General features: G+C 47.7%; 1 protein-coding gene across 1 annotated transcript in view; it reads right to left on the reverse strand.

Annotated features, from left to right (window-relative positions):
- Obscn (obscurin, cytoskeletal calmodulin and titin-interacting RhoGEF) overlaps positions 1 to 20,292 on the reverse strand; it is a 141,463-nt gene that overhangs the window by 102,638 nt on the left and 18,533 nt on the right. The window contains 4 exon segments of the mRNA XM_036198419.1: positions 3,348 to 3,623; positions 3,861 to 4,136; positions 5,541 to 5,816; positions 10,251 to 10,526. Of these exon segments, the coding sequence (XP_036054312.1) occupies positions 3,348 to 3,623; positions 3,861 to 4,136; positions 5,541 to 5,816; positions 10,251 to 10,526 (1,104 nt within the window).

Below are 20,292 nucleotides of genomic sequence, written 5' to 3' on the forward strand. Positions count from 1 at the left end.
TCCTTGTGTCATGCCCTGCTAACATGCTGGCATTATATTTGTCATCCTCATCTTTGACTTTGGTATATTCTGAGAGAGTTAGTTTCACTGCAGGCAAAGATACCCATTTGTCTGATGGCTAACGCACTTATGACCTGCTCAAGAATCTGCTATCACCCTGAAAACATCAGCTAACCTATAACACCTGCTATCTCCCTCACTTGGACGACTCTAACCACCTGCAGCTGCCTCCTCAGTGGTGAGGAGGCCACCCAAGGTGATTTTACTGCACTCTGTTCTGTGCACCTCCCAGGGCCCCAGGGCTGGGAGAAGAGGATGAGAGCGGACCTGCTTACACACAGGCTGCTGTAAGTTCACCCCTTAATCATTTAGGTCCCATTATCGGCTCCCATCTTTAGACTCGATTTCTGGGTTATTTTAGCTTTGGAAGAATCTTGGCATCTGGTATAGCAAGCGCCCCCAAGTCGATCTTTGACAGTGGTTTGGCTCAATGTTTTCCCACGTGAACAGAGGCATCCCCTGCTGCATTTGAATGAAGAGCAGCCACCTGCAGTTCATCCTGTATCCATTTAGTGTATCTTCTTTACTGTCTCTTTGGAATGTTTGCTAATTTTCACAAAGTGTGCCAGCATACCTTGTAGGACTTGGAACTGGTAAGGTGATGCCTTTGACATGAGTGTAAATCTAAACCTGTCACCTCTCCTACAAACCTGGAGGTGCCTCCTTTACACCACACTGTGGTCTAGAACTCATCCTCAACTCTCTTACAAAGTCTGATGATTTTGGCCTAAGAGGGCAACACAAAACACCACCTCCAAAAGGCCATGGCTCCTCAATTACTGAAGTCAAAGACACAGAAATGGCTGAAACGCTAGACACACAATTTAAAGTCCACGTGTAAAGATAGTCAACGACTTCAAGTAGGAAACACAGAAGCATGTGGTTAAAGCAAGGAAATCAGTTCAGGATGTAAATAAGGAAGTCAGTAACACAGAGGAGATGGCCAGCAACATGCATGAGAAACTGAGCAAGGACATCGAGATCGTGAAATATATATATATATCATCAGGGAACTCTGGGACACGGTCAAGAGCACAAACCTGATACCTACGAGATAGGGAAAGATGAGATACAAACTAAAGGCACAGAAAATCAATTCAATGAAATTAGAGCAGAGAATTCCCCAAATTTAGAGAAAGAAGTAGGCACCAGAACACATGGGGTATTACAGCCCCAAATAAACAGGGCCAGAGAATCTCCGCACAATGCAATAGTGAACACGCTAAAACTCAACAAATAAACAGTATTTATTTTAAAACAAAGTATAAGAGGACCCATGAAATGGCTCAGCAGATCAAGCTTGGCAGCCTGAGTTCAGTCACCAAAACACACACAGCGGGAGAGAACTGACTCCCTGATTGTCTTCTGACCTCTCCATGTGCCACCAGGTGCTCACACACAACTTAAAAATGTAGCAACTTTTTCAAAAGGCAAACCCATTAGAATAACCTCCAACATCTCAGTAGAAACCCCCAAACCCAAGAAAACAAGGAATGATATATTCCATGCCCTGAAAGAAAAAAAAGCAAAGCTACCAGCTAAGAGGACTATTCCAAGGAATTTATCTCTTAAAACCAACAGAGATAGAGACAGCTCCGGAGAAACAAACTAAAGTAACTCATAGCAGCCAAACCAACCCTGCATCACATTCTAACAGGAATCCTAAAATCAGGGGAGGAAAAAAGACCTAATCACAATAGCACATGAATTTCACTGGAAGAGTAGATGAACAAAGGAGACAAAAAGATTCAGTCATGACCAATTCAGTAATGACTAAACTCGAATTAATATAAAGAGGGAAGATGGGGGGAGAAGAAGAGGCTGGTGAGCTGGCTCGGACACTAAGAGCACTGGCTGCTGTTGCTGAAGGCCTGGGTTTGGTTCCCAGCACCCACTTAGCAGTTCCAGGGGATCTAATGCCCTCTTCTGGCCTCTGTGAGTACTGCACACATGTAATATATATACATGCATGCAAACACTTGTACATAAAATCAAAATAAAGCATTTTTAAAATAATGAATAGTAATCCTAGAGCTGGGAAGTGGTGGCACATACCTTTAATCCCAGCACTCAGGAAGCAGAGGCAGATGGATGTCTGAGTTCAAGGCCAGCCTGGTCTACAAAGCAAGTTCCAGGACAGCCAAGATTACACAGAGAAACCTTATCTCCAAATCCCACCACTCCCCCCCAAAAAGAATCAACAGTAATTCAACTAAACCAAAACAACCCGGAAAATGACCAACAAAACCGCAGGAATCCAAAAACACCTCTCTATACTAATCCAAAACAAACATGATCTTAACTCCCCTACAGAGAAGCCTATTGGGTTAAAAAATAAGATCCAGGGGCTAAAGAGATGCTATGACAGTTAGGAGAGCATGCTGCTGTCGCAGAGGACACAGGTTCAATTTCCAGCATCCACATAATGACTCATAACCATCTGTAACTCCAGATAGACATTCAAGCAAAATGCTCTTACACATAAAATAAATAAATCTAAAACAATATTTAAACATGTTAATAGTTGTTTTAATATCAAACTATTTGTAGTGTTCAAAAACATACACTTCACTGGTAAATGCAGACTTGAGAGTGAATATGGATCACTGGAAGCAGGGATAGCTAGATTGAAATCTCATTAAACAGATTTCAAGGCAAAGGTAGTCAGACGGGACAAAAAAAGCTCACTACACACTATTAAAGGGAGTGATCCATTACATCAAGAAGATGTAATAATTGTAAACACACATGTGGATTGTCCCAAGGGACTGACCTGTGACATCCAGACGGAAGGAGACCTTCTGACCCCCGGCCTCACAGCTGTACTCCCCAGCATCCGCCTTGCCCGCCTGCTGCACCACCAGCCTCCTCTCACAGCCCGAGGCCTCCACTCGAACCTTCGAGCCAGAGCTCAGCTTCTTCCCATCCTTGAACCAGGTCACCTCAGTCTGGGCCTGGGCCACCATGCAGCTCAGTGTGGCACTGGCCCCCCGCCTCTGCCTTCACCTCGCTGCGAGCCTGCTGTTCCTTGGCAAACACCACCTTGGGCTCTGGGAGCAGACAGGGATGCACAAGGTCAGAGACACTGTCCAGGTCAGGAAGGCCACATGGGGGGAGAAGGGCCTATGCCTGCCTGTTTTGCCTCACGGAGCCCACAGATATAAGATGGCATATGAGAAGCCAGAAGATGGTAATACAGAAAGTGTAATAGGAAGGACCCAGTGGTCAGCCATGCATCTGATCAGTCATCACCTCTATACAAGACAAACTGGCATCTCAGCACTCACCTGTGACGTCCAGATGGAAGGAGACCTTCTGGCCCCCGGCCTCACAGCTGTACTCCCCAGCATCCGCCTTGCCCGCCTGCTGCACCACCAGCCTCCTCTCACAGCCCGAGGCCTCCACTCGAACCTTCGAGCCAGAGCTCAGCTTCTTCCCATCCTTGAACCAGGTCACCTCAGTCTGGGCCTGGGCCACCATGCAGCTCAGTGTGGCACTGGCCCCCGCCTCTGCCTTCACCTCGCTGCGAGCCTGCTGTTCCTTGGCAAACACCACCTTGGGCTCTGGGAGCAGACAGGGATGCACAAGGTCAGAGACACTGTCCAGGTCAGGAAGGCCACATGGGGGGAGAAGGGCCTATGCCTGCCTGTTTTGCCTCACGGAGCCCACAGATATAAGATGGCATATGAGAAGCCAGAAGATGGTAATACAGAAAGTGTAATAGGAAGGACCCAGTGGTCAGCCATGCATCTGATCAGTCATCACCTCTATACAAGACAAACTGGCATCTCAGCACTCACCTGTGACGTCCAGACGGAAGGAGACCTTCTGGCCCCCGGCCTCACAGCTGTACTCCCCAGCATCCGCCTTGCCCGCCTGCTGCACCACCAGCCTCCTCTCACAGCCCGAGGCCTCCACTCGAACCTTCGAGCCAGAGCTCAGCTTCTTCCCATCTTTGAACCAGGTCACCTCAGTCTGGGCCTGGGCCACCTCACAGCTCAGTGTGGCACTGGCCCCTGACTCTGCCTTCACCTCGCTGCGAGCCTGCTGCTTCTTGGCAAACACCACCTTGGGCTCTGGAAATAGACAAGGGTACACAGGGTCAGAGACACTGTCTAGGTCAGGAAGGCCACAGGGAAACAGCTGGCTTGGGCAATGGAGAACGGAACTTCCTCAGCCTTGATGTGGAGACTATGATCCTCATCACAGTGTGCATCCTCCAGCCTCTGCTGGCTTCACTCTGCCAACACTGTGGCCACCATGGCAGACGGCTCTTTGGGAAGATCACTCTTCCCACCCCTCCGTCAGCTCTGATGTGAGTGCTATGCTGACTGCATGAAATGACCAACAGGTTTATCTCCTTTCTCTAGTCTCTAAAAAAGTCTCCACGATCATGGAATAACTGTTCCCAGTACTATTTGATGCTTTCTCAACAAAATGACTTAAATATTTGGTTGCTATTCCACTTATTTGAAGAACATAGGATTTACTGAATGTTTATATCAGTTTTCACACAGTTTACTAGTGATCAGCCAAACTGTCATAACTTTTCAGATTTATTACCATAAAATATTTTATCATATACTCTTAAAATAACATTTCTGCTGGGCGGAGGTGGCACACACCTTTAATCCCAGCACTCAGGAGGCAGAGGCAGGTGGATCTCTGCAAATTCAAGGCCAGCCTGGTCTACAAAGCAAGTTCCAGGACAGTCAGGACTTGTTATATAGAGAAACCTTGTCTCAGAAAACCAAAAAAGAAAGAAAGAACGAAAGGAAGAAAGGAAGGAAGGGAGGGAGGGAAGAAGAGAAAGACCAATAATGATGATGATTTTCCCATGAAGACTCGACAGCTTGTTTCTCAGTATCAACACAGTCAGCTATTATGTCGAAGTCCGATAGCCCCCTGCTGTGGGTACTAGAGGTCATCTAGGATTGCAGCCCACCCTATAAGTCCTCAAGGCTCCACCTGCACACAAGGCAAATGGCTGTCCATCTCGGACTTCTCCCTCTGAGAACCAGAGCCAAGCACTAACACTGATAGAAATGTGGGCTGACTTGGCAGGAGACACCCCTCACCATTCCTGAGTTCAGAGCAGGAGCTCTGTGGGGATCCCTGATGCACCTATCCAGACTGAAAGCAAAGGTTAACTGGTATTTGCTTTAAACTCTGCTCTTTTGTGTAGGAGAGGAAGGAGGATTGAGACTATATGCAAGGTCTAGCCAGAGTCCCAGATTCCATACAAGAGCAAAGATGGTTCTGGGAACAAGGGACTCTGAATTACCCCATAGTAACGCCACTCGAGGCTTACAAAATGCACCCCACTTCCACCTCTGTATTGATCCCCAGCCTAGCTGCAGGAAATGAGGAAGGATGGGAAACGAGAGAGATGAAGGCTAATGTAAAGGGCAAATATAAAAGGCTAATCTAAAATGATAAATCAGGCCCCTGTCCACTATCTCATAAGGCCACATAGGTACCTGGCACATCCAGACGAAAGGAGACCTTCTGGCCCCCGGCCTCACAGCTGTACTCCCCAGCATCCGCCTTGCCCGCCTGCTGCACCACCAGCCTCCTCTCACAGCCCGAGGCCTCCACTCGAACCTTCGAGCCAGAGCTCAGCTTCTTCCCATCCTTGAACCAGGTCACCTCAGTCTGGGCCTGGGCCACCGTGCAGCTCAGTGTGGCACTAGCCCCCACCTCTGCCTTCACCTCACTGCGTGCCTGCTGTTCCTTGGCAAACACCACCTTGGGCTCTGGGAGGCAGAGAGGGATACACAAGGTCAGAGACACTGTCCAGGTCAGGAAGGCCACATGGGGAAAACCTGATGGTAGTGGAAGGCAAAACATCGTCCAGACTCCACATGCGCTCTGCCCAGAAGCCCCGGTGCCTCTCAGCACAGAACCAGACCATGCACACATCCTGCCTCTAGCTACTCTGGAGACTGTCCCGCTACTACAGCGGCTCTGTGGTGGAGACCTGATGTTTCAACCCCTGCATTTGCTCTTCAGGAGTTCATTGTTGACCCCGTTTATACCTGTATGGTCTGTCTTCAGATTTTAGAAGCTCTGTATGTACCCCATTTATACCTGCACTGTCTCTTCAGATGTTAGGAGCTCTGTATGTACCCCATTTATACCTGCGTTGTCTCTTCAGATTTTAGGAGCTCTGTACATATTTGAGTACTGGAGTCTTACCAGCTACATATATTGTAAATATTTTCCCCATCTGTGTGCTTCAATCTCTCACTTTTGTGTGTGTTCCAGTTAAATCAAGTATTTTCACATCTACTGGTTCTTTGTGGGCCATGTATCTATGTACAGGCTATGAAATCATTCATATGTCAATGCCCTGGCTCACTCAGCTGTCACTCATAATGGCTTTCTCTGAAGTTGTCACCCATGCACTGTTGACTGCAGCGTATGCTTTAGGTGAGAGACTTCCAGGGCTAACACATTTTCCAAATGTGCACTGCCCTTAGTACCATGTGGGGAAGGTGATCCTATCTCTATGCGTCACACTCAGGAAAGGAGGGGCAGGGCCCATGATGGCCGTCACCAAGAGCTGGTACAGCGGCCATTTTCATCTTGCTCTCCTCTTCCATCGGCACACTTGGACCCACCGTCCTTTCCGTTGTTATTTATGGTGAGGGTTGAGTTCATGAAGCTGATGCTCTCAGCTGTTTATCTTCAAGAGAGCACGATGCCTTTGTAATTGGTTTGCTGGTCATCATCACACTCAAAATCAATAAATACGTTTGGATTCTGACTTAAGAATGAAATTAAGTCCTCTGTGGTTTCTAGCAGTTTCTCCAGATGTTCATCACAGTCCTTCAAAGACATCTGACCATTTCCTCACTGGACTTCAAATGTCATTTCTTGGGCATCAGATTGGAAAACAGATGCTTCCGCAGTTCCTGTGAGTACTGTAGAATTCCATTTTTCAAGCCTTCGCTGCAGTGTGTGGATGGAGCCGTGTCTCCTGCGGGCTGGGTTTCTGTGCAAGGTGATCAATCCTTCCCAAGGCTCTCACCACAATGCTTACCTTAGGGACTTTCTTAACTGGTGACTGGAGTCCCACTCCAGCTGTCTTACCCTGGCTTTTCTTGTTGCCATTGCAAAGGTAAATCCCTTGACTAAAGTGGGATGTTAGCTGCTGCTTCCTGTAGTTCTGGTTTTCATATTTAAGGGGGGGCGGGGATGCCTGTTGGTTTCTGTAAAGAATTCACGCTGAATATTGAAGATTCTTCAGGATATGAGATGATAACTGATTTTTTTATGATTAGTGTGTGTGTGTGTGTGTGTGTGTGTGTGTGTGTGTGTGTGTAGGCATGTGTGTGCCACACCATGCGTGTGATCAGAGAGCAACTTACAGGAGTTGGTTCTCTCTTCCCACCATGTGGGTCCCGGGAATCAGATCCTCACTCAGGCTTGGCAGAGACACCTTCATCCACTCAGCCATCTCACTAGCCCAAAGACAGTAAATGTCATGAAATCCTTTTATTCTGTACTGGCTGCGCTCTCTGTGCATTTCCCTTTCGGTGCCCTGAGCTTCTGTGCCTTGTGTCCAGCCAACGCCTCACGCCAGGCTTCCCTTTCCCCACAGTCTTCAACTACTGCAGAGCATTTTTCTACCAGGCGTCACTATGCTGGCCTTGATATGTGTGTGGCCTTTAGTACTGCACATTTTCCCTGTTTGTTTCCATGTCACGTTGTTTCCATAAAGTGATCCATCTTTCATCCTCCTGTTTCCCAGGAGAACTTCTCTAAGTAAAGAACAGTTTGTTTCTAGAACTTCTGGAATGTTGTTCCTGCTGGCTGCACGCCCTGCCCCCTAAAAAAATGGTTCTTGAACTACTGAATGGAAATTCAGCTAAAGCTTACAGAGTTGTTTGAGTTTTCAATTTCATTTGTCAGTTTTGACAAGACTTTCTAGGAATTAGCCAAATTGTCACAATTTGCCCATTTCATTATAAATGTTTACCTTTACTTCATGTGCATTTGGTGTTTTTGCCTGCATGTATACCGGTATGAAGGTGTTGGATCCCCTGGAACTGGAGTTATAGACAGTTGTGAACTACCATGTGAGTGCTAGGAATTGAACCCAGATCCTCTGGAAGAGCAGCCAGTGCTCCTAACAACTGAGCCATATCCCCAGCCCCCAATTTACCAGTTTTAAACCATAAAATTAGTTGTCATAATCTCTTCAAATAATGTCTCACAAAGAAGCAGCAGGGTTTTTTGACAATTGTCCATGCTCATAATTGATGGTGTGATTGGCCCTCTGTATCATAGATTCAACAACAGCAATAGATAGAAAATATGGAGGTGGGGCAGAACTGCATCTATCGGGCACACAGGCTTCCTTCTTGCCATTGGTCCCCAATTAACAGATGAGCTACTGGCAGCATTGACATTGTACTGAGCACAATCAACCAGGACATGAGTTGAGATGTACGGAGGGAAAGGGTTCTGATGACCAGACAGTTAAACGCACTGGCTGTGCTTGAGGAAGACTCAGGTTTGGTTCTAGCAGCCACATGGTGACTCACAACTACAGCGCCAGGGGATCTGATACTCTCTTCTGAACTCCATGAGCACCAGGCACGCACAAGGTACACATACATATATTCGAGTAAAACATTCATATACATGAAATAAATAAATATGGCTTGTTTTGAGGTGGGAGGGGTGTTGTTTGGCTTGGTTTTTTAGTGTATAGATGGGCCTGGAGAGGTGACTCACCAGTTAAGCTTGCTACTCTTCCAAGGGACCTGAGTTTGGGCAGCTCACAACTACCTGTAACTCCAGCTCCAGGGGATCTAGTGCCCACTTCTGGTCTCTGCAGGTGCCTGCACTCACATACACATACACACATACACACACACAATTTTAAAAAGTGAAATACTTCTAAAAAGAAGAAAATGAGGGTTGGGGATTTAGCTCTGGTAGAGCACTTGCCTAGCAAGTGCAAGGCCCTGGGTTCGATCTTCAGCTAAAAAAGAAGAAGGAAGAGGAGGAGGAGGAGGAGGAGGAGAAAAAGAACAACAACAACAACAACAACAAGAACAAGAAGAACAAGAACAAGAACAAGAACAAGAAGAACAAGAACAAGAACAGAGCACGTGTCCTGGTTAGATGTAAACGCAGCAACATTTTACATAAAGGACTGGTATATCTGAGGATTTTGCATCTGCAGTGGGGTCCTGGAACTAACTCTTAAGGACACCAAGGACACAACAGAAGCCTACAGGCCAAATGCAGAGGAGCAGCCTATAAGGACCCAGCATTATGTGTCTGAACAAAAGAAAAATGCATGTGTTTTCAGCCATCTCTACGCAACCAGCCAGAGGTCCAGTGACTCCCAGTCACCAGGGACATGCTGAGATTTTTCATAGCACTCCAGGCAGTGGCAGATCGCACAGCAGCATGGCAGTACACCATATCAACGCTTCTCCACACCAGCATTGTACATCAGCTTCCAAGGGCTGATGATGAGAATGTTCTGGTGGAAAACAGCAGGAACACAGGGCATGATTGAAAAGACCATTCCACCCTGACAAGTGTACATTGAAGCACATTGATCAGTCTCCGCTCTGTACCCAACACAAGGCTGTGCAACCATCCACCAGCAGGCATTCTCCTGCAGACAGGTGGATAGGAGGCCAGCTTCCAAATCCCTGGGAAAGGAGTGAAGGGGATCACGAGAAACCAAAGCTGAGAATACCAAGACAGTCTTGGGACAGTTACAGGTGTGACCAAGTATCTGGTCTGTGGCTTGTCCTTAGCCTGAGTCAGTGGGCGGCTCTAGTCATGAGAACCACACATGGCTCTGGAAGAGAACCTGGAAGTTTCCAGTGCCTCCAATCCAAGGAAGATCATTCTCCCAGGTGAAGGTCACATGGTTATCTTACAACCAAGAACCAACTGATTCCAACAGAACCAACCAAAAGACACTGGGCAGACCCTTGGAACATACAACTAAGGATCACCACGTGGACACCACTCAAGGTGTGTGAGAAGGGCCTATGCCTGCCTGTTTTGCCTCACGGAGCCCACAGATATAAGATGGTGTATGAAAAGCCAGAAGATGGTAATACAGAAAGTGTAGCAGGAAGGACCCAGTGGTCAGCCATGCATCTGATCAGTCATCACCTCTACATAAGACAAACTGGCATCTCAGCACCCACCTGTGACGTCCAGATGGAAGGAGACCTTCTGGCCCCCGGCCTCACAGCTGTACTCCCCAGCATCCGCCTTGCCCGCCTGCTGCACCACCAGCCTCCTCTCACAGCCCGAGGCCTCCACTCGAACCTTCGAGCCAGAGCTCAGCTTCTTCCCATCCTTGAACCAGGTCACCTCAGTCTGGGCCTGGGCCACCTCACAGCTCAGTGTGGCACTGGCCCCTGCCTCTGCCTTCACCTCGCTGCGAGCCTGCTGCTTCTTGGCAAACACCACCTTGGGCTCTGGGGACAGATGGGGACACAAAGTCAGAGGCACTGTCTAGATCAGCAAGGTCACAATGGGAAAGACCCTGGATGGCTCAGCTGGAGGGCAGAATGTCATCCAGGACCTACACTCTATGTGCTCAGGAGAAACCCCAGGGCCTCCAAACACAGGGTAAGTCATGCTTCCTTATCCATCCAGAACACATTCCAAGACCTGCAGTTGGTGCCTCAGAGGCAGATAGCACCAAATACTGCATATGTTTTCCTGGAGGGCCCTGAGAAAGTTTAGTTAACAAGTCAGGCATAGTAAGAAACTCATAAGGCACTGGGTGGTGGTGGCACACACCTTCAATCCCAGCACTCGGGAGGCAGAGCCAGGCGGATCTCTGAGAGTTTGAGGCTAGCCTGGTCTACAGAGCAAGATCCAGGACAGGCACCAAAACTACACAGAGAAACCCTGTCTGAAAAAAAAAGGAAGGAAGGAAGGAAGGAAGGAAGGAAGGAAGGAAGGAAGGAAGAAAGGAAGGAAAGAAAGAAAAAAAGAAACTCATAAGCCAGGTTTGGAGGTGCATGGCTACAATCTTAGCATTCAGGAGGCAGAGAAAAGCAGACAGACCTCTGTGAGTTTGAGGCTAGCCTGGTCTACATAGCAAGTTCCAGGCAGGCCATCAAGGCTGCATAATAAGACCCTGTCTCAAGAGAAAAAAAAAAAAAAAGGTGGGGTATGGCAGTGCACACCTTTAATCCCAGCACTGGGGAGGCACAGGCAGGTGGATCTCTGTGAGTTCAAGACTGACCTGGTCTACAGAGCGAGTTCCAGGATAGCCAGGGCTATGTAGAAAGACTCTGTCTCCAACCCCCCTCAAAAAAAAATCATAACTACTAGTGAAAAAAACGAAAAAATTAAAGAAACATAGTGTAACAAAAGCCCACACTCTAGACCATTATTAAGTAAAATAAATAAGGACCAGCTGAACAGAAGTGATGTGACATCTTCGCAAGCCACCTGAAGAATTTCTCATTTCTGGAATTTTCCGTACATTTTAGAACCATGGATGACAGTGGGTAACTAACCCCACAGAGTGTTACTCGAGGTAAAAAGAGTGACTGCCACCATCAGACCCACACACACACACCCCTCCTTTCTGGTGTCCCTAGGCAGTTTTTCCTGCCAATTTCCTGCCCAGTTTTCCAAAGCGCTCTCTTTCTTCCAGGCGCTCACTGCAGGATCTCTGTTCCACACTAGAGGACTATAGTAACACACTCCAGACACCTCCCTTGTGATGTTGTCTTCTGGTGAGAAGGTAGGCTCTGCTGAAACGCTGGGTTTGTTTTTTTTTTAGTTAGTATTATTGTTGGGTGTAACATGGGCAGGGCGGCAGCATACACCGCAGCTTTCAGGTGGAGGCCAGAGGACAACTTTGTCGGCACGTTCTCTCCGTCCACATTTACGTGGGTTCCAGGGACTGAACTCGGGTCATGAGGCTTGCCCAGCCAGCTCATCTGCACCTGCTGAACCATCTCACCAGACCTAACACACAGTTTTCCATGTCCAAATATTCATATGGGTCTTATGGTTGTTGCCATGCTTCTTCCCTTGTTCCTGGGCACTGGGGTGGCTCAGCAGCAGAGCTGTGCCTAGCCTGTACATAGCTCTGTATTCCATCACCAGCATTGTACATGTGTGAGTGAGTGAGTGTGTGTGTGTGTGTGTGTGTGTGTGTGTGTGTTTGTGTGTGTGTGTGTGCATGTTCCAGAAGTGTACATTTATTCTATTGGCACATATATTCATTCCATAAATTCTGGTGTTCTCCTGTACAGTAGAGAATTAATTAAGTCCTTCATGATAATTACATGAGAAGAATTTCAATGTTTCCAACATAAACATCGAAGGAACTGGAAATGCTGACTGCCCATGTTTGATCAGTGCACATCATAGACATGTTATCAGATTCCACACTGCACCTCATTTTCAGTCTGTATGATCATTATATATTGGTTAAAAATAATGAATTCAATCCTTAAGTGGAGACCAGAAATATCTGCATGTCACCTAGAGGATTCTCAGTTTCCTTTTCTATTCCAAGTCTGGAACTCAACTAGAGTTGGCTTTATATGTAGTGATTACTGGACAATGTTTTTTCTGTATGGTAAATGGTCCAAAATCATTCATGAAACAATCATATTGTCTGTAGCCCTTCCATGAGTCCCAGAGGGGACAGGAGAGATGTAGGTGGGGTGGGGAATGGGGAATCCATTGCTGTGAAAGTCCAATCTGAGCTCTGTCCTCTGCTCCTTCAGTCTGGCTGCCTATGCCTGTACTGAGACACCCATGCATTCAGTACATGATTTTAGCATAGTCTGATATATGGTCCAGCAAAGACTCCCTGCTTTTCTTTGGGTGTGATGTTTGTATCGGAAATGTTCCCAAAGGTCCACATGTTAGAGGCCTGGTCCCCAGACTGTGCCATTGGGAGATGGTAGAAACTTTAGTATGTAGGGGTCTAGTGGGAGATCTTAGGTCACTGGGATTGTGCCTTCCAGGAGGACTGTGGGACCCAAGCCCCTTCCTCTCTCACACTCACACATGCCAGCATGAAGTCGGTACCTAGACTGAGAAGGATGGAACAGTGCAGAGAGTTTTTCTAACAAGAAAACCACTGGGATCATCTAGGTCATCAGCCAATCTCCTGTCACCTGCAAACAAGCAACCTTGATATATGAACACTGACCTGTGACGTCCAGATAGAAGGAGACCTTCTGGCCCCCGGCCTCACAGCTGTACTCCCCAGCATCCGCCTTGCCCGCCTGCTGCACCACCAGCCTCCTCTCACAGCCCGAGGCCTCCACTCGAACCTTCGAGCCAGAGCTCAGCTTCTTCCCATCCTTGAACCAGGTCACCTCAGTCTGGGCCTGGGCCACCGTGCAGCTCAGTGTGGCACTGGCCCCCGTCTCTGACTTCACCTCGCTGCGAGCCTGCTGTTCTTTGGCAAACACCACCTTGGGCTCTGGGGACAGATAGGGACACAGTGGGTCAGAGACTCCAGACTAGACATAACCCTTCTGCAGGGCCTGGGGCTCATCAGAACCCAGTCATTGCTAAGGCAACACTGCCCATAATTGACAGATCATCATGGAATTGTAAACAAGGTTCTGTGCCACATGTGACCCAAGCTGCATGAGCTGAAGCTTCATATGTGGAAGGCTGGGGTATGCAGGGTCTTGTCACTGCCCCAAGAACCTCCAATCCCACTCTGACATTTGCTGGCCGGTGAGACACTGTAGCCCTTAAGGCCATCACAACGAGCATCCCTTAACACTACCTATCCTGACCTTGAAGGACAGGACTCTGACTCTTCTCTGTCTCGGGTCCCCCAGAAACTTCAGGCCATTTGTGACTTCCCAATCCTGCCCGCAGAGACCACAGATAGCAGGAGGAGGCTCAGTTGAGAGGGATGGCCACCTCAATCTCCAAGCTAGAAACCCACACCTTTCTGGACCACAGCCAAGAGGGGGTTCAGGAGTGGAATACAGTAGAGTCAAGCAGGAAAGACTGGCTGCATGGAGCGTCACCTTTTCCCAAACTCAAGGGCAGGGTGGACAGGGATGAACACACATTCGTGGTCACATGGGAATTATGACAGGGCCAAGAAGGGCTCCCCGAACCCTGGAGCCCAGCAAGTAGCAAAGACAGAAGACTTTCCTGCCATCTGCAGGTCTTGTTCTGCAGCTGTTGGGATCCGCTCCCCACAGCCAACAGACTAGACCCCAACCATGCCCATGTTCACTATGCAAGCTCATCACTCCAGGTTGGTGTCACCAAGGAAACTCTCCAAGATTGGCTCAGGCACCCTGCTTTAACCTGATGGTGACAGACCTAAAAGTCCCTGGACAGAGCCAAAGACACACACTGAGGTCTAAGGACCCAGGATACCATCCCAAGATACCTAGATATGTCGTGGGATAACTCCATTGAGCACAACCCTGGCATTCACCTGTGACGTCCAGACGGAAGGAGACCTTCTGACCCCCGGCCTCACAGCTGTACTCCCCAGCATCCGCCTTGCCCGCCTGCTGCACCACCAGCCTCCTCTCACAGCCCGAGGCCTCCACTCGAACCTTCGAGCCAGAGCTCAGCTTCTTCCCATCCTTGAACCAGGTCACCTCAGTCTGGGCCTGGGCCACCGCACAGCTCAATGTGGCACTGGCCCCCGCCTCTGCCTTCACCTCGATGTGTGTCTGCTGCTCCTTGGCAAACACCACCTGGGGCTCTGGAGACAATGAGGGCACACGGTGAGAGATACAATATGTTGCCTACTTCACAGACGCTGATTCTCCAGGGTTCCATAAATTGTGTCCTTGGGGTCATGGACATCAGGTGTCCAGTGAGATGTGACACATGTCTTCACAGATAGAGTTTCTTTTGTCTCAGTGACTCAAGTGTACATTTGGAAGTTATCAAGCAATTTCAAGGCCAGAGGAAAGAGGCTGGGCCATTCTAGCTCTCTACATATGTGTTTACTGTCTCTGCCATGTTGGTGGCAGATCCCATTGCTCAGTGATATATCCCAGAGCTGGCACACTGTGTGCTCTGTGGACTACAGCTCCATTCTCTGCTGGTTTTATCCACACATGAAGTATGCACAAGCACCTGTTCCACTCAGTGAACTTCAAATGTACGTCTCCCCATAGAACCCGAACCTATGAACAAACAGAGCATCTCAGCTCCCTACCCACACTAACTGCCAACGCACAGGCAGGCACACACACACATACACACACAGGCATACACACAACACAAACACACATACATACCACAGATGTGCACACACACAGGCACACACAAGCATGCACACACATAGGCACACACACACAGGTGTACACATGCACACACACACACACACACACACACACGCATGCACACGCACACACACGCATGCACACACACACAGGCACACAGGCACACGGCCAATACTCTGATTTCTGTCACCATCAGTTACTTCTGCCTGGGCTCTGACTTCACACCCTTTAGGCCAGTTACATGCTCTATAGCGACGCTCTACTCAGTGACGGACCCCAAAATTACAATAACGGTCCCTTAAGGTAGTATTGCCCATTAGCTTCACAGCTGTCTCCATTTGTGTGACTGTCCTCTGTGGTACCCACACAATGGGAAAATCACCCAACAAAAGATTCTTCATCACATTTATAGTATTATATTCTGGTGGGTTTGGGTGCTTTCATTTGGCTTATCTGAAGGACCCATATCTATGCTACATAGATCATTTGTTCATTTAAGCCAGGCATTGTGGAACACCACTTTTACTTGGGAGGCAGAGGCAGGTGGACCTCTGTGAGTTCCAGGCCAGCCTGGACTACACAGTGAGTTCCGGGCCAGCCTGGACTACATAGTGAGACCCTGTCTTTTAAAAAAAGAAGCTTGTTCCTTCAAGTTGCTCCATAGGGTTGTGCTGCATAAACACCACAACTGGATGACTTTTCTGTTCCTTCTTACAGTTCATTTGGGTTGTTCACCTGGAGATACAATCAATAAAGCTGCTACCAACATACTTGGGTAGCTGTGGAAATGGCTCAATGGTTAGGAACTCAATCTACTTTTACAGAGGACTGGAGTTCAGTTCCTCATGCCCATTGTGGTGGTTGATTGAGAATGGCCCCCATAGGACTGAAAACTTGGTCCCCAGTTGGCAGAAGGACTTTGGGAAGGATTAGGAGGTTTGGCCTTGTTGGAGGAGGGGAGTAGCTCCCACATTCCCAGCGTGTCTCTCTCACTTTGCCTCCTGCTTGAAGATCAAGGTGTAACCTCTGAGCTGCTCCAGCCAGCATGCCAGCTGCCTGCTGCCACACTACCCCACCATGATGGACCAATTAAATGCCTTCTGTTATGAGTTTGTCTCGGTCATGGTGTTCTATCATAGAGGTAGAAAAGTAACTAGTACACCCATGTTGGGTGACTAACAACTGCCTGTGACTCCAGCTGCAGGGGATCCAACACCCTCCTCTGGCCTCCTGGACCACCTGCACTCATATGCACAGACCCGTATACAGGCATATACATACACATAAACAAAAAGTTAAATGTCTTAAGAACATCCTTGGATGCCTCTTTGGTGATGGAAATCAGCACAAAGGGTTCTCCGGCTTTCAGGGATATTGCACAATTAACAAGTTCTCCATCTCCACCCCCACTCCTGACATCATCCATCTCCAGTGAAAACCTTTGTCATATAGCACCAATGTCCGTGATTCTGCTCATCTCTGCATCTGTAAGATGCTTTCATTTAAAATTGATTTGTCCAGCCAGGCAGTGGTGGCGCACACCTTTAATCCCAGCACTCGGGAGGCAGAGGCAGGCGGATCTCTGTAAATTTGAGGCCAGCCTGGTCTGCAGAGTGAGTTCCAGGACAGGCTTTAAAGCTACAGAGAGAAACCCTGTCTCAAATAAATATATAAATAAATTTGATTTGTCCTTAAATTGGAAAGTTCATTTAATTACATTAAAATTTAAATGAATATTTAATTAAGGCAATTTACATAGGAAATGCTGTAATTTTTTTCCATTGGCACAAAATCTTCAAAGGTGAATGTTATTAAGGAAAATGTGACCCCAGGCTATGGGAGCACTTACTGATTTAGTCGTCCCTTCCATAGCCCGGGTGAGCAGAGGGTCAACAAGAGCTGGGAGGTCTGCAGTGAGCAGCGGAGGCTCACGCTTCACCTCGTGGCTGGGGCACAAGCTTATACTATGAAGATGAGGGTGCACCAGTCCATGAAATGAGGTTGGTATCGATGTTGGCACGGCAGAGGAAGCAGGTGACTGAGACTCGGTGGTGAGGGAAGACCTTGGTGTGCAGCAGTATTTAAGGAACACACAGCCAGACAAGTAGGACACTGAAGTTCCAGAGATCTGCACCCTTGGTAGGAAGTGTGAGCAAGAAAGTGGGAGCCTGAGCTGTGGCACAGAGAATGCCGGGGAAAGGTGTCTGTCACACCGGGCTACTCCCACCCCTGCTTTTCCATGCTAGATAGAGTGTGACAGTGAAACGCAGGCCTGAGGGTAGGCACAGGGCTTCTACAAGAAACAGGAAGTGGGAGAGTTCAAAATGTAAGCAAAGAGGAAAAAAAAATCAGTGATGTGGTTGACATCTCCTATTGTCAGAAATCAAATGTATGAGGTCAAAACTCCAATGAACCAAGACAGTACGGGGCTAGGGCCTACACTCTAGCACTTGGCCTTCTGTGGTTGATGAGTTGTTAAGCTGCCTAACAGGTTACAAGGCTACTTGAGTCAGTGTGTGTTGCTAGAACAAAATGCCTGAGGCTGGTACTTCACTAAAATAAATAACTAAAACGGGTTTGTTTGGTTCATAAAAGGTTGAAGGAAACATCCCTGCTCTAATGAGGACCCATGGAGGAGAGCAACACAGTGTCAGGAGAGGAAGGAAAGGGACGTGAGAGGTGTCACACTCACTCAGGAGAACCCATTCTCATAGGAACCATTCCCATCCCACAAGACCTGGCCCGTTGCATTCAGCTACTTTTGAAGCTAGAAGATCCATGGCCACTACTTCCCATCCGGGCCACCCTGTAAATGTCTCACCATCTCAACCCAGTAAGAGCCAAATGCCAGCACACGTGCCTACATGAGAAGCCAGCCATCCAAACCCGAGCAGAGACCAGCAGAGACGCTCTGAGCTGACGGGTGGTTGCAGGAGTCCTCAGGGGATTTTGCCCGGGACTTGGGTAAATAAGAGCCTGGCAACTCTGGTCAAGCTGAAGCAGGCCTAGAAGGGCTCCAATACTGAGTGTTCCCCACCTGCCCAGCTGTTGTGGAATATTTAACTGTGTAAAGATGTGTTATTTTATTTACTTATGCTGCCTTTGTTAACACTGTAAAGATGTGTTGCATTTGTTTCACCTAGCCTGCCTAAGGCACCTGATTAGTCTAAGAAAAAGCTGAACAGCCAAAAGCTAGTCAGGAGAAAAGATAGGTGAGGCTGGCAGGCAAAGAGAATAAATAGGAGGAGGAATCTAGAGAAGAGAGAAAAAAAGAAGAGAGAATGAGGGAGAAAAAGAGGGAGACTTCCAGGGAAGCAGGAAAAGAAAGGCATACAGAAATAAAAAAGTAAAAAGCCCTGAGGCAAAAGGTAGATAAAGAGAAGCAGGCTAATTTAAATTAAAAGAGCTAGCCAGAATCTAGCCTAAGCTAGGATAAGCATTCCTAACTAATAAAAAGTCTCCGGCGGCTGGAGAGATGGCTCAGAGGTTAAGAGCACTGACTGCTCTTCCAGAGGTCCTGAGTTCAATTCCCAGCACCCACATGGTGGCTCAAAACCATCTGAAATGAGATCTGGCACCCTCTTCTGTATACTAAAATAAATCTTTGAAAAAAGTGTCCATGTCGAGCTGGGCAGTGGTGGTGCACACCTGTAATCCCAGTACTCGGGAGGCAGAGCAAGGTGGATCTCTGTGAGTTCGAGGCCAGCCTGGTCTACAAGGTGAGTTCCATGACTCCATGACAGGCACCAAAACAACACAGAGAAACCCTGTCTTGGAAAAAAAAAAAGTCTCCATGTCATGATTTGGGAGAAAGCCTGGTACACCCTAAATAAAGGGACTAGGGGACAGCATCATAATCAACAGTCTGAACATAAAATGTGTGGAGGTTGATTTTAAAAAGTTATCTGGCACACCAGGACAGAAATGGATATGAGAAACCCCCCAAGTGCAGAAGTGGTGGGGTCTAGTGGGACATAGGTCATGGGCTCCACCTTCAAGAATAGCAGCACCATTCATTAGAGATATCAGACAAGGGAACAGTCCTAGAGAGAAGGAAAAAAACAAATGTGGTGATGTTATTGAGGACAGAGCTCAGTGGTAGAGGATATAATGAGGTTGTAAAGGGCCCTGGGTTCAACACCAAAAGGTATGTGTGTGTTTGTGTGTTAAATCAAACAGAAATTATAAAGCTTAAAAATGCAACAATTGAAAGTAAACCTTCCTCCAGTGATATTGGCAGACATTAAATGTACTACAACATAAGATTAGTGAGTTGGAAGATGGATCAAAAGAAAATATCCAAACTAAAGCAAAGAGAGGAAGATTGAGCAGGGAGAAGCATGTGTATAACAGCAGGTATAAGAACATGAAAGGGTCTACCACAGTAACAGGGGTCCTTGCAGGTACAGATGGGACAAAACAGCCAAAGACCAAGAATGCCCACAACCCATAGGTTCAAGATGCTCTGGTCCCCGAAATCAAGCAAACCACACGAGGTCCTCACTGTAACAGTATTGCCTTAATCAGGGTGTCGACTGCTAGAAGACACCCTGACCAGAAGCAACCTGGGGAGGAACGGGTTGATTTCAGCTTACATGTCCTGATCACAGTCCATCATGAAGGGAAGTCTGGGTAAAAACTTAGGGCAGGAAGCTGGGGCAGGAACTGATGCAGAGGCCATGGAGAAGGATTCTTCATGGCTTGCTTAGCCTGTTTTCTCTCTCCTCTCTCTCTCTCTCTCTCTCTCTCTCTCTCTCCCTTTCTTTCCTTTTTTCTTTCTTTCTCCTTTCTTTCCTTCAACTGGGTAAAGGGTTTTCTTTCAATGTATAAAACTAGAAAAAAAATTTTAAGGAATTTTTTAAGATTTATTTATTATGTATACAGCATGTATGTCTGCAGGCCAGAAGAGGGCACCAGATCTCATAACAGATGGTTGTGAGCCACCATGCGGTGGAATTGAACTCAGGACCTCTGGAAGAGCAGT

This window comes from Onychomys torridus, chromosome 8 (assembly GCF_903995425.1).
Source record: "Onychomys torridus chromosome 8, mOncTor1.1, whole genome shotgun sequence".
Taxonomy (NCBI): domain Eukaryota; kingdom Metazoa; phylum Chordata; class Mammalia; order Rodentia; family Cricetidae; genus Onychomys; species Onychomys torridus.